Source organism: Amblyomma mixtum, chromosome 8 (assembly GCF_055824585.1).
Source record: "Amblyomma mixtum isolate Tamu chromosome 8, ASM5582458v1, whole genome shotgun sequence".
NCBI lineage: Eukaryota > Metazoa > Arthropoda > Arachnida > Ixodida > Ixodidae > Amblyomma > Amblyomma mixtum.
The window spans coordinates 35,065,742-35,080,171 of record NC_143019.1 but is presented as its reverse complement, the minus strand read 5'-3'; the positions used below and the strand labels follow the sequence as shown (position 1 = coordinate 35,080,171).

At 43.6% G+C, this 14,430-nt stretch overlaps 1 protein-coding gene across 1 annotated transcript; it reads left to right on the top strand.

Annotated features, from left to right (window-relative positions):
- Positions 1-8,860: 8,860 nt before the first annotated feature.
- LOC149332053 (sulfotransferase ssu-1-like) lies at positions 8,861-9,829 on the top strand. The gene has a single exon (XM_089555672.1). The coding sequence runs from the start codon at positions 8,879-8,881 to the stop codon at positions 9,827-9,829; it is 951 nt and encodes a 316-aa protein (XP_089411798.1). The 5' UTR covers positions 8,861-8,878.
- The last annotated feature ends 4,601 nt before the right edge of the window (positions 9,830-14,430 follow it).

The window sequence follows — 14,430 nt, the reverse complement described above, 5'->3', positions numbered from 1 at the left end:
TGACGCCACCAGTGCCACAGAAGCAGTCAAAGTGGTGCGCAAAACGCTTTCGCCTCTACGCACTTTAGACAGTCAAAGTGCCCCTGAATTTTTGTGGTACCCTCAAGGCAATGACCCGAACGGACTCTTCAGCCTGAAGAAAGATACACCACAATAGATATTACGGATATCTTATTTTCCTTGGAGGATAATACAGATATGCTCTGTGGACCAACGAAGCTAGTGTGCACAAGACCACGGACTCGTGTTTGACGCTGAACATACACACCATATTCACCGACCTGAAGAAAGCCTCGTCTCGAAATGCTTTAAATTTGCACCTAATGAGACGTGTGGATTGCTCGGAGGAATATAGGCGTAACACTACTGTCGAAAAGAAAACGCATTGCGGTGGTAGGCTTCTTCGGAAAGAGATTGTGGAGACTGGAAAAGGCAGTTTTTTTTGCCGAGGTGGTATCGCAGATGAAGGCGTGAATCGCAGAGAAGACAGATGCTAATGCGGAGGTCATGAACGCCTAGCTGGGAAGGCTTGGAACTTACTTCCTTCGTGAGACCTCGAAAACGGTCTTGGTTGTTGGATGTGAGGAGATAATAAATGATGCAGAAAACTTTGAGTTGTTTGCTATTTTGTTTGTTACTTACATGCAGAGAGCCGGGAGGACACAACCTGATGAATCAGAACAAACGAAAGGCATGATGTGCGCACTCCTCACTATCGCGGAGTTCCAATCAGTAACGTAAAACAAGGTTAAACTTAGGCCTTTTGTCGCTCCATACAGACGTTTAATATAATGTCATCGTTGTTCTGCATGTCTTCACAACATATTAAAGCCATACTCAACGACACGCTTGCGTATTTGCATAATGCCGTTGCAAGCTTGCATATTTGCATAATGCCGTTGCAAGCTTGCATACATATTTGCAGTTTGTAGCGTCAAGTACTGATTTTATGACAGTGACTCAGCTCAATCAACTCAATCACAATGACTCAGTCACTAACGACTCGCACGACTCAATTTCTGCCTATGAGAGTGTGGAAATATTTAGCAAAGCTTTCACATATAAATTCCCTAGAACTTGACGCGCTTTCACATTTGACATCGTTTACGTCGAAGCCTTCATGTCGGCTATCACATCACGGTTTGTTCAAAAATCTCTTACATTCATAATTACAATGAAGCTATTTTCATCAGCTGGTGCGGACTAAAATAATTCAAAACTTGTGAGAAATCAATCATATTGTGCAACATGTTTATTTTTTTTACTTTTTGGTGTCGTTCCCTTGAGGAATCATTCCAGGTGATTGAAAAACAGGGATGATCGTTCAAGTTTAATAATCAGGTAACAGAGACTCACCCATAAATTATTGTCACTTATCATTAACTAGTCTGGACTGTAAAATCAGAAAACACATCATCTATGCTCAGGTTATAAATTCCTCGGACAAACCATTTCTTATATCATTCACGACATGGGTTGCTTAACGGCCTCTCTTACGAAACCCAATAAGCGCTCTTCCTTTACGAGGTGCACACTGATCTTGACCATAGCATCCACATGAACGCCATATTTCTGGATTTTGCGCAACTGTTTAAAAAATTTCTCATCTGCATTTATTACTAAAAATTTTCCAGTGGCACCTGCACTCCAAATTTCTTGAATGGTTCAAGAGTTTCTCACTAGTTGTTATAAGTTAGTCGCTTTGAAAGGCCACCTGCCTAACTACCTCCGAATCACGCCCGACGTTCCGCCAGAGCTCTGTTATCCATCTTCTTCTGTTGTTAATGTAAATTAACCAACGTACCCGGGCATGATCTTTGCAGTATTGCAGTTTTTTGCATGTTCTTTGCATGCTTACCGACGACTGTGTCATTTAGCGTACCCGTAGGAACATGCTTGATAAAGTTCAGACAAATTTGAAACACAGTACCTAATTGGCATTTCGAGTGGCTAATGTCCCTCAATCCTATTAAATGTAAACTCGTTTCCTCGTATGCCACACACCGCATAGTCTATAATAATAAATTGTTAACACCCCGATTGAATTAGTCGATTTTTTTAAATATCGGGGAACCACCTTTGCCTTCTATATTGCCTTAAATATCCAGAAGCCACACCGCGCACCCACATCAGTAACATTACTTCAGCATAGAAGAAAACACTCGGTTTTGTAAAGCACCTTCTCGGCCTTGCTTCCGCACGTGTAAAGTCATTCGGATATAAATCACTTTCGAGGCAAAAAAAATAGAATATGCCCCTATTTGTTTTATGCATTATTTGTTCAAAGAATTAGAAGCCGTTGAAAATGGTGTCGCTAGATTCATTATATCTTCACCGTCATTCGATGTCACCATTTCATTTTTGAAAGCGAAATCTGGATTATAATTTTGTTCTTTCCATCGCCGCATTGTCAGTGTCGCTTTTCATCACAAAATTCCTTCATTCGTAATTTATCAAACCCCGTATATCCCAGCAGCAACACGCATATCTCACCGTACCAGTCATGCACCTCAGGTTGCCCTCCCACCATGAAGCTTTACTGCATTTTAGAGAAGCTAGTCTGCAGTGGGCTATCTCATGAGACTGCCTCTACCTCTTGATCTTATTTATGTAATCATAGTTTTTTGGTGGTTTATCTAAATAAAATTGGGGCCCTTATGTAACGCGCCGGTACCAGGGCCTTTAAGAAAGTAAAAGGGAACTGAACTGAGTCGAAGGTGCCATTTTTCTCTGTGGTGTTGTGTACCCCACAATCGTAGACCCAATCGCGGCAAAAGACCCCGAAGCAGCACAACATTGCTGCAAAGATACTGCGCGTCAAAATGTATTGACGTCTAGTGTTGAGGACACGCACTTCGGAAAGTGGGTCATCTTCTGAGCCTAGCACAAAGAGATTATCCGTCTGTTAGAGCTGCATGTAGCAGGTCAATGGTCGATATGGAACGGACCCACAGTGTTCCGAGAGAAGGGAGGCTGTTTTTCATCGCAGGAGGCGGGCCGCAACAGTTTGAGAATGTGCCAATAGGAGCCTTGGATAAGGAGTTTTCTTTACAAATGAAGAATTTAAACAATCACTGCAACAAAGTTATATTTGAAATCAATGTCTCGACCTCCGGCAAGTAGAGAATCTAAACTCGTTTAACTTCGGTGTTGTAAACATGTCTTGCAAGAAACCATGCCTTCTGCGAGTTATCTATGTAAGGACAGAAAGAAGCATTTTGTGGCGAACGTTTTCTTGCTATGAAAAAAAAAAATTAGCGACACATATTGAGGACGCTGACTGTTAGTATGCACTAAAAAATCTCTACATTACGAAGAAATAGTGTCTACAGCTCTTCCTTGCCCTATCTTGCTCCGTGTGCTCGAGGTACTAGATGCTTGAGGTACTAGATAGCAATTGCCCGCGGCCCGCCGCAGCTTTTATTTATTCTTTTGCATTTTAATTCAACCATTGCTATATACACAGATGTACCTCCTATTTTGTGTGTGTTTCACGGAACATGATTGGAGATGGTATCTTCTTGCTCAGAGGCCACTTTATCCGATTCCAAGCCTTCTTAGTTGTTTCTCCGTCTAGTGTGTCAAAGTTTAGCTTGTACGCAGTAAGCGCTGCGCTGTATAGGAAAGCTGCAGTATCATGTGCCCCTCTTCCATTGTTCATTTTTAGTGCTTCCAAATAAAAGTTTAAACACAAGTACCACAATCATCAGGCACAAGCACTATCCTTCCCGTGCCTCCTGTACTGTTTTTGTCTTCTTCGGTGCAGAGGTTTTTTTGACGTTCATACCTAGCCAGGCTTGCTGTTTGAATTTGCTGAGCACTGAATTGATAAGCCACACAGGCAGACCAATGATTGAACTGAGAAGACTGAAAAATTCCCTTCAGTTCAATCGCATGCTTCGTAAGAAGGCACTCTTGTGCAGTGTCGACATGAATGGGACATATTATATACTGTGATGCACCTCCTGAATAATACTGCTTTTTTCACTTGACTTATTTTATTACTTTACTTTTTTTGATTCGCAACTAAACATTCTCAGCTGAGCTGCGTGCGTCTACACCGAATCTTCATCGCAGACCTGAGACGCTACGCTACACATTCATTCACTTTAAACCGGCGGAAACCAATCAATCTCAATGTGGACCTCATCAGTTTCTTATGAGTGTCGAGAAAATTTGTAATTAAATTTTCTAGGTCATAAATAATTTTTATTTGCTTAAGGACAAACGTTTTCGCATGGCAAAAGGGACAGAAAGTCAATTTTTGATGACTGCAATGATCTGATGGAATTTTAAATGTCCCATTAAGTACGTCTAGGTGCTGTGTTACACTTTACTGTCGCAACCTCCTGTGTGCACCATATGCACCGTAATTTCTATTATATAATCTCCAACCGCTGTACGGCTGAAGAAAAAAGTAGATTGTCCGCACCCGCTACACACAGTTTTGTTGGGTATTTCTTGGTGTTCTGGGAAAAATTGAATAGAAAATTCTTCATAATCCTCATCTATAGCTCCACAGTAAACACTGAAATTTACGGCACATAGGACCAGATAAATTAGATGCTCAATACGTCGGGTCTTCAAAACAGACGAACGTCCTCCATTTTAGACTAATGCAACAAGATTCCGGTCCGGAAACTGTGGCCGGCATTTTATGCATAACTGCACATGCCCTTTTCGACTATCTGGAAAACACAAAAATCGTCCGGACGCCCTATTGCTCAAATATCTTACTAGTCAAAAATTCGGAAAATATTAAAAACCGCTTTTTTACTTCTGCTGCTTAGTATACTATCTTCCACCCCATTTATCTGCTTTTTCGACATTGATAACCCTCCTGAACGCACTATGAGCTGGAGATTTCTACGATAACTCAGATGAGCGCGTGTGATGGGGGTTTTGTGGTTGAAAGTGTGATAGAAGTTATGATACAAGTAGGGGCACGAGGTTTTGAGACGGCAGGCCATTGTAGGGGAGTGCAGCTGAGATTGTAGTGGCAAAACGATAGTGTGATAAGAATGGTCGAAGCAAATATATATGGGAGCTCGGCTCTGTACAGTTCAAAGCTTGTTGATAAGATGACCATAGGAATGATACGCGACACATGCTTACTCATATTTTGAACTTGTAAGTGCTGAGTAAGAAGGAAGTTCATTGACCGTGAGGCTAAGAGAAGATTGCGACGTAAATGCCTTAGAACTCAATTAGTAGAATTAGTGATGTAGTGAATGGGATGTGTCTAGGTTAAGTGGGGGACGAGGTATTTGTAATATTTAACTGACATTCCAGGAATATTAAAAATTGGGCAAGCAATATACTAGCGGTTGCGGCGTCGATGAAAAAAAAAGTCCTTTTAATACCATTTCAAGATATCAGCCAAGAGCTACACCACTCTTCCACGCGTTGAAGATCTTCAAGGACGATGTTAGGCGGAATATTCAGGCGGTGGTCAACAAGTAGTCGGATATTAGTCGTAATGTTAAAAGGGTAAATGAGTAACGTAGAACAGAAAAACAACAAAATCTAAAACCGTACCCTGGGGATTGAACGTTTTTTGAAGGTTTATTAAAACGAAACACAAATGAGTTATAAGTTTCATAAAAAAGTCAGTACAGTAGGAGGTCCCAAAGTGAAAATTGGTGTATTGAGGTTTAACGTCCCAAAGCGACTGAGGCTATGAGAGACGCCGTAATGGAGGGCTCCGGAAATTTCGACCACCTGGGGTTCTTTAACGTGCACTGACATCGCACAGCACACGGGCCTCTAGAATTTCGCCTTCAAGAAATTCAGCCGCCGCGGCCGGGTTCGAACCCGCGTCTTTCGGGTCAGCAGCCGAGCGCCGTAACCACTGAGCCACCGCGGCGGGGCCAAAGTGGAAACTGTCTGGGGGACCTTCCTTCAGGAATACATAAGAAAGTGCACAAGTTGGGCAGAGGCGCTAGAACAAAAGTATACAATCAAGTTAAAACCTATTAGTGTAATTTTCAGCAACGAGTAAGTTATACAATAGTCAGCGGGCATAATTTAACAAAAAAGGCATAAAACAGCAAAACATAACAGCAAGGGAAAGAACCAGAAAAGACAAATTGATAGCTATCGGTTAGGAAAGCGCGATCCAATCAAGTACTGAGACATGCAGATTTAGGCCTGACATTTTAACAATTATGCGCGCGTGAGGGACTTTATCAAATGCTTTTTCAATATACAGAAACATGGCATCTGTATGGACATTATGATGGACGCATGCATGTATATTAGGAACGAAGACAACAAGTTGCGTGTCACAGGAACGACATTTACGGAAGCTTTGTTAATTAGGGTGAAGAAAGTTATGCGGCGATAATAACTGTGCAATATGTGAGTATAAGTTCCATGATTTTGCAACAAACACTTGCTTGATAGATTGGCCTAAAATTAAGCGGTGAAGATCACTTAGCTCTCTTGAAAGAAGGATACGATATATCCCAGCCAGATTCCAGTTTTTCAGCTCCTCCGTTTACAGAGAAAAGATTAAAAATAGATACAGGGGGCGCACTGATAAGCACCAGGAGTTGTGAACGCCACTTTTTTTTTATCAGCTTCAATTAGCTTTTTTTTGCTTGGCCATACTACTGTCCTGCTTATGTATGCAATCTGGATGGACATAATCAGCCGAGGAGAAGTACTGAGAACGTGATTTTGTTGCTCTTTTTTGATTCCGCTTCTCTTTCACTCTTTCCACTTTCCCCTCACATCTGTAACATCTTGTATCTCTTCCTGGAGCTTCCTTGACGTCAGTGAGATAAAGACTGCGCTTATCCCATGGGATAAAGCCAGTTCGCAAGCGAGCGCTCACATTCCATTGCGAGCTTCGCCCATGGTCCTGCTGGCCCCTGTGTGCGACCGTCTGGCATTGAGTGAGTTCCTTTTCATTACTAAGCGGCTGAGAGCGTTGCATTGTTCTTTCATTACATTATATTGTGTTATTTCATTGCATTACATTGCGCTATTTCGTTAACAAGCATATTGCCACGCGCCTAACGCGCCGCGTGGCCTCCGCGCTGAGTCGAAGACGACGACGAAGCGGCAGTGGGCTCTCGTGGCGCGCTGTTCTGTTCTGTGTCGTGGAAGCTGGCTCCATAATTAAAAAAGGGCTCCCAGTCTTGGGTTCTTCTCGACGTCTACCTTCACGGCTCCTCTGGTCGTGACACTGGTGGAGGTGCGGGGTAACGATCCCCGTACCTCTCGCAGTACCTCTCGCTTGGGAGAATAAAAATAAAGAGGCAATAAGGAAGTAATTAGCATTCAATTATGAGTAGTCATACCGCTGCAAAGGAAGGCTAGGCCTAAATGTTGACGAAAACATTCTCCTTGTCTAGGGCTCAAAGCAGGGACTACCGAGCCAGCAAAATCGTGATTTTTGAGGGCAGGATGTATGTTATAAGTCAGGGTATATGCATACGGCCCGGTGTTGATCCCGAATTTTGCGTAATCTGTTTACCTAGCTGTGTCTGTTCTCTTCAGGCGATCTTTCGCATGCTCGGGTCAGAGAGAGTGTTAGATATGATGACAACTTTTTAAGAAATATTCTCACCCTACTAGCCGTGGTAGTCTCTCGATGACTGCTTTTTTGACCAGCTTCTAAAGAGTGCTTATGATACGCCGATATCTCGGCAGAGCTTCCAGGAAACCGTAAGTGCAGTATGCTGTACTCCACGGTCAACATCAATCAGGGGACGAGCGGGTGTCCGTCAACAATATTTATAGAACCTCCACACATCTTTGATTATTCAAACTAGAAAACCGCGATGTAATTACACACCATCCATTTTCAAGGTTTATAGGCAAATAAAATTTCTTTCTACAGCACACTTCACGCTCAGAAACTTAATCCATGATCATAGACATTATTATTATTTTTGTTTTCTGCAACTGTTTCCTTCAAAACTCCCGTCTATTCCTATTATGCGAATTCGCTATCGTGTCGCATTGCCTGGCATGCCTTGACGTTGTTCCCCATATATGTCAGACCTCGCGTGCTGACGCATCTCTTGTGATCTCTATCCTATTGAGAGTATGCATTTCAGTCATGACTGCGCAGAGCTTTCATTGCATGTCCTCTTTAAAGGCAGCGCCTATCCTTTCCCGTCATCTCTTCGACCTAAGCTTCCCTCTTTGCTTTTAGACTTATATAAGCTATCGGGTTCTTTTTGGTGCTTTTTCTGGAAGGTGTTCAAATAACTATACAGTTATTCTATGTCAAAATTATTATTACAATTACTAATGACATTCCCTTCAGATTACCGTTGGGAAGGAGTTCCAGAGTATAACGGAGGGTATAAATGCTCAATGAAGAAAGGAGGAACTAAACTTCGCACAGAAATCCTTAAGTAAAGCTTAACACTCTGGGAAAAAAGCAAGGAAGAATTATAACGCATGCACTGTTTGCTTTTATATTCGAATATAATTATGCGATAAAATTGGCTATAGAAAATGCACCATCAGCACAGCGAGATTATTATATTAGTATCAGTACTCAATAGCTCGATAATACTTTGTCGGGCCGGAAACTCATGTTGCCTAATGTTCTTTACAGCTATGTTTTTGTTAAGCCAGCAGGTGCAAGTAAAACCGAAGTGCAGGTAGATAACGGACAATCGATATCCTATTTTACAAAGTAATGAAGCTTAGTAAAAAAATGGCAGTATTTAAATAACTCAAAAGCTTTTACAGTGCCCGAGATAAGTAACACGCATGCCGTTTGATGATTATCGAAAATAATCAACATGCTTCATTGCGATGGCTTGCCTGCTAATTTGCATTTACTGGCTCTTTTCTCCAAGGTATTCAAAAAAAGTCTGCCGATCAGTCACAGAACCGAAAAGAAAGGAACATCATGGATTCAGACCAGTATGCATGCCTCGATGGTTTCCGCATGATAAAAGTTTCCAGCGAAGAAAACATCACCTTTGCTATGAACTACGAACCCCAAGAAGATGACATCATCATTGCAGGCTACCCCAAGTCTGGCACGACTTGGACACAGTACATGGTTTCCAGCATTTGCACTGGCGGGAATCCGCCTAAGACAACGCTTGACTTCATGTTGTCCTCGCCGGCCATAGAACTCATGGGTGAAGATGCCGTTAGAAAGATGCCTCGACCTGGAGCCTTGAAGTCTCATCTTCCCCTCAACTTGCTGAAGCACTCCACTACAGCCAAGTACATCTATGTCACAAGAAACCCTTACGACTGCTGCGTGTCTTTCTACCACTTCATTAATGAATTCACTCCTAAAGGTTGCAAGGAGCTACCGTTCGACGTCTTTTTAAATATGTTCTTGTCTGCCGACTTGCTGTACATTGATTACTTCGATCACCTCCTCTCCTGGTACCAACATCGCAATGACCCCAACGTGCTGTTTCTAACATACGAACACCTGAAGAAAGACACGTCGTATTGGGTGTTACAGATAGCTGATTTCCTGGGCGAAGAGTACGGGAGTGCTTTGAGGAGAAGCGAAGCTCTTCTGAAGAAGGTCCTGGACTCGTGTACAATACAGAACATGAAGACAGCTCTAAGCGATTCGACAAATGTGTGGATCCAGAAAGCATTGGATTTGCCGCCGGAGAAACGCATCACTTCTCTTGAGGTGTACAGGAGTAACTTAACTGGCAAGGAGGAAATGCCCTGCGGAGGTGGTTTTGTCCGTAAAGGCGTTGTAGGCGACTGGAAGAACGTTTTTGCTCCGGAGCAAGTGGAGCTCATGAGGAAGAAAATCGCGGAGAAGTGTGCGGCAATGCCGGATGTCGTGAATATCTGGAAAGACTTGCAGCTTCCTGTGTAACAGAAGAAAAGTAACGGACGGGCTAGTCACTACCTTCTTTATCACTGAGTGCTTCTGTACGCACCCTAAAATCCCTGCACTCAATTTTTTCTTGGTAATAAAAACAACTGTACCACACGTACGTTGGCAACAGCAACTGAACCTGTGTCTCGTGGCCTAAGTGATTGATTTTTTAACAGGTCGCCATGCACTCATTTACGAAACTAATTGGCGTCATATATGCAGATTGCTTTCCCAGCATAGCCGTGTTTGTTACAAAGTTTCGGCGTAGTGCTTGGATCGGCTCAAAGGTCACGAGACTGCAAATCAGTCATCAAGGCTTCCTGTATCGCCCTCTGGCGATCATCGATGTAAAAAGATTGCTTTTGGCTATGCGGCACGCCGTAGTGGAGAGCTCCGGATCGCCCTCTGGCGATCATCGATGTAAAAAAATTGCTTTTGACTATGAGGCACGCCGTAGTGGAGAGCTCCGGTTAATTTAGACCAGCTTGGGTTCTTTAACGTGTGCTGACATAGCGCAGTACACGGTCCTCTAGCATTTCACCTGCATAAAAATGCCACTGTCGTGGTCGTGATCGAACTTGCGTCTTACGGGTCAGCTGCCGAGCATCATAACCACTACGCCACAAGGGCGGCTTAACAATGTATAAAGAGAAAAAGCATTTTTCAATACAGAAAGCAGGTGTCGCCCTCATGGTACATGTTTCCCTCTCCACGTCTGATTGTACCAAAGGCTTGCATTGGGGGGAGGGGGGGAGATGGGGGATGTAGGGAACCAGAGAAGTGGAAATTCTTGAAGCGTAGCTACCTCACCTCTTCTCACTCCGCAAAGTTCCTCTCCTTCCTAGCGTTCTTTTCTATGTAATTTCCTCTTTCGTGCCTGTTTTCAGCATACGCCGACGACAGTCAGAGAAATAATAGCTGCGCTCGCCCTGGTGAATGCAAACTGGTCTACAGCAAGCTGCATATCACGTATCTTCAATACCACGGTTTGTCGCGGGTCTTTCTGTTCTTCGCTAGGCTCACTGCGTTCTAATCGAGTATGTTTAACGCAAAGGCTTGCGGGATGGATAGATAGGAGAGTTATCTATACGAGAGGCAAGAGTCTAAGATTTGGAATCTTAACTCGGCGTTTTATGCTCGCTCAGAAAACAAGATACGCTTCGTAAAGTTTTCGTTTCGACTGAAGCATACCACAGTTATCTCCTGACTCCCGTTTGCGCTAGTCTCAAGAAGGCTTGTTCAGACAGAAGCGGCCTTAAATATAGCATTCGTGCCGCAGTCAGCTTCCCACGCTTACACCATTGTAGCGTACGGTTAATCGAAAACAGCAAAGGATTTTTGAGGGCTCTGGCTGTAAACTGTATGCATTGTGCGTGAAAATAGTGCGGCGGAAGTCACGTGCCTCTGAAGGCCATCATGTCCGATGCTCTTAGTAAAATCGCTGTAGTTGCTATGGCAGGAACAAATCTGCAGCGCCTGCCCGCGGCATTTCCGTGTTCCTCGCTTCTCCGAAACACGCACGCACCGACGACGCCTGCTGGAAGAGCTGAAATGTGCTAACATCATAATATTCTACTTGAAAGGAAATTTTGAAAGGACAAAAGTTGTAATTCCAAAATTAGCTAAATTTCTCTTGCGTACAGTCGCGAGCAAAAAATATTAGCACAGATAATTGGCGATCAGAATTGTGATATCTCACCCCGCGGCGTTGTGGTTCGCCGACCTGCCTATCGGGCCGTTTCCATGTTTGCAGCCTAGGGGGCGACGGCAGGAAGTAAGCTTTACCAAGCGTGCACCACCCGAGCGTCGAAGTGCCGACTCTACGTGACTGCGCATGCGGCCTTTATTTAGGCTCGGTTATCAGGTGTAAAGATGATTTTTTTATATTACTGTTTTCTTTATGTCTGCGATGGTTTGTCAAAAGGAACTCGCGGGAACAATAGATGATAGCGCTGCTTTTAGCCAGTAATTTTGCTGGTCCGTGACAGTGCCATGAACTCCCCTAATACTGTAGAATGGGAACGGCCCGGCACTCTCGTTATCAGCCTCTTCGCCACCCGCAGCGCCACGCGTTGCCACTTCTGCGCTCCGGTGTTGCATCATATGTGCTAATCTTTTTTTACTCGCGACTGTACATTGTGTAGTTTTTCCAAGAGTAAACACATGCGACTTCCTCGCCCGACAGCTTCAATCTCGCCAAAGCTTGATTTCATTGCTCCTTGCATGGCACGTACGGCACGTATGGCACGTTGCGCATTAAATTGCAGTGCCTGGTTGCTGTCAAGTGTCCTGTCACGAAGAAACTAGCTGGCTGGGGACATGGGAGTCGTGCAAGGCTTTGCCTCCTCTTTCAGCTAGTATTCACTATATTCGTTTGCAGGCTGCGTGCCGAAATAAAGATGTTCGTTCATTGGCGTGTCCCACACTGTCGGACAAATTCTTTGAATATTGGAAAATTGTAAGATACTGTTATGGAAATATTGAAGGTTATGGTCCTTTCTTCCAACATGTAGCAAGATCTTTCTTTGAAAGTGCTTCCGGTTACGTAGAACAGTTAAGACTGCCCTAGAAAGCCAATGAGAAACCCTTTTGACGATAGCAAAAACGTTCATAGAAAAATAAATATGACTGCCGTCAGGTGATTCGGATGTATTGATTAATACAATGAAATATTACATTAAATGAAAAAGTTACGTTCATAAACGATTTCCCCCTGAGAAACGTTTTGGTTCACAATTGTTGTTATGCTCAGGGCATTAGCGGATCTTGAGGGCGGCAAATTGCGCAGTAGTTGACTCACTTCTCGGTAAACACCGAAACCGTGCCGTCAGAAGGGAGGGAAGCGGGAGTAAAAGAAGACATAGAGAAAGACGTGCCATAGTGGAGGCCTCGGGAATAATTTCGACCACCTGGGAATCTTTAACGAGCACTAACAAAGTAACTCTTTCTGACAGCCAACGTAAAGGGCGCGTTCGTTGTACAAAAAAAAAAACGAGACAAAGAAAAAAGATAAAAAGCAAGAAGGAACAATGAACAAAGCCCGGACTCTGTCGCTGCAAGAGAGCGGATAGCTTTCAATCACCCGCCCTTCTTGTCTATTTGACAGAAGAAGTATACACTGTTTTCAATTCTGGGAGAAAGACAATGGTGGCAGTGACGGCGGTGCCGAGACGCCGGCGAAAGCGGTGGGTGCGAATAGCGAAAACGACGGCCAAGCGGAGGCAAAAATTCAGGGAGGCACTTTGTTGACCTAAAGTGTGGTGAGGCGAAAGCCTTAAGCGCGGTGTTGCTACTTTTGTCATTGATGTGTGGTTAAGATGTTAAGCTTCGCCTCTGAGAGTGGAACGCGACAGCGTTTTGCAACGCTGCCAGGGAGTCCACAGAACGCCATCGCCCGTTCGGCTGTACGCCTTGCTCGTCGGTAAATAGGTTTTTGAAGAAAGGAAATGTATCTGTTTCGCATATCTCGGTGGAGACCTGAACCTCGCCGTAAGGGAAGGGAGGAAGATGGGAGTGAACGAAGACACCGTATTCACTATACGCGCCTTTGTTCATTCAAAACCATCGAGCTGGCATGGCGGGGTGGAGCGTGCTCGTCTCGCACTCCGGAAACCCTCGTTCGATTCGCCAACTCGACCAATTTCCTACTCGGTTTTATTTATTTATATGGTCTAACTAGAAGTTAGGTTAATTGATTAATTCACTAATTACCTAAACTCAGTCCCACTTGAAGCATCACTATACCATCCCTTTCATTGGTTGCATGGTTACTAGCCAAAGTACAATTGGCCCCATTTTAAATTCGCGCACTGTGATGTCACGACCGTTTCGACCAACTGAAAAGCGTGACATTTCTGTCAACAACTCCTGCTTACAACGAAGAGGCATTAAAGGCTTCCGCCTTAAAACAATGTGCCTATCTTGCACATCCAACATCCGGAAGCAGAACAGTCTTCATTAAGAGCAGCGTCCTTAAACTTCAACTGTTTTTGGGAAGAATGCACTGTTTAGTCTGTATACAAATTTAAAAACTTTGCAATGATGCGATGGCCCTTGGTTTGCGTAAAAGTTACTAAACAATGCGCATGCTAAACAATGAGTAATTACTCCCTTATTAGAAATCTACTCCACCTTGGGGGATTCCCCTAAACATTTGGTCAATGCGCATGTTTATCGCGTCGGCAGGAAAACGCTGAACGACGGAATCCAGAGTAGATAATATTTTTTCGTTCGGTTTGTTTCCATGTTACGTTAATATATGGGAGCTAATCAAATAATTGATTATTGCTTAGCGCTAATGAAAGAATAGATTATTACTTTGCGATCGTTCCTGAAATTCTTCCCACCGAGGTAGCTCTTAATCATAAAGGGAAATATTGTAAGGATTAATGCAAGGTTGTCATTTCTTAAGTAGAGTTGTTAGCGGGTTTGATCCGTTCTTCCGTGTGGAACAGCCCCTTTTTTTTAATACGCCATTTCCAAATCTAAGGTTTTTTCCCATTATTTAAGTATTACACGCCTGCGGCTAGTTCACCAAATAGACATTGAAGCAGACATCTAATCTCTGCTAGAAGGTGATGACTCGACAGCTTTAATGT

Excerpts from the sequence above, each read along its gene's own strand:
- LOC149332053 (XM_089555672.1), top strand. The coding sequence starts at position 8,879 with ATGGATTCAGACCAGTATGCATGCCTCGATGGTTTCCGCATGATAAAA.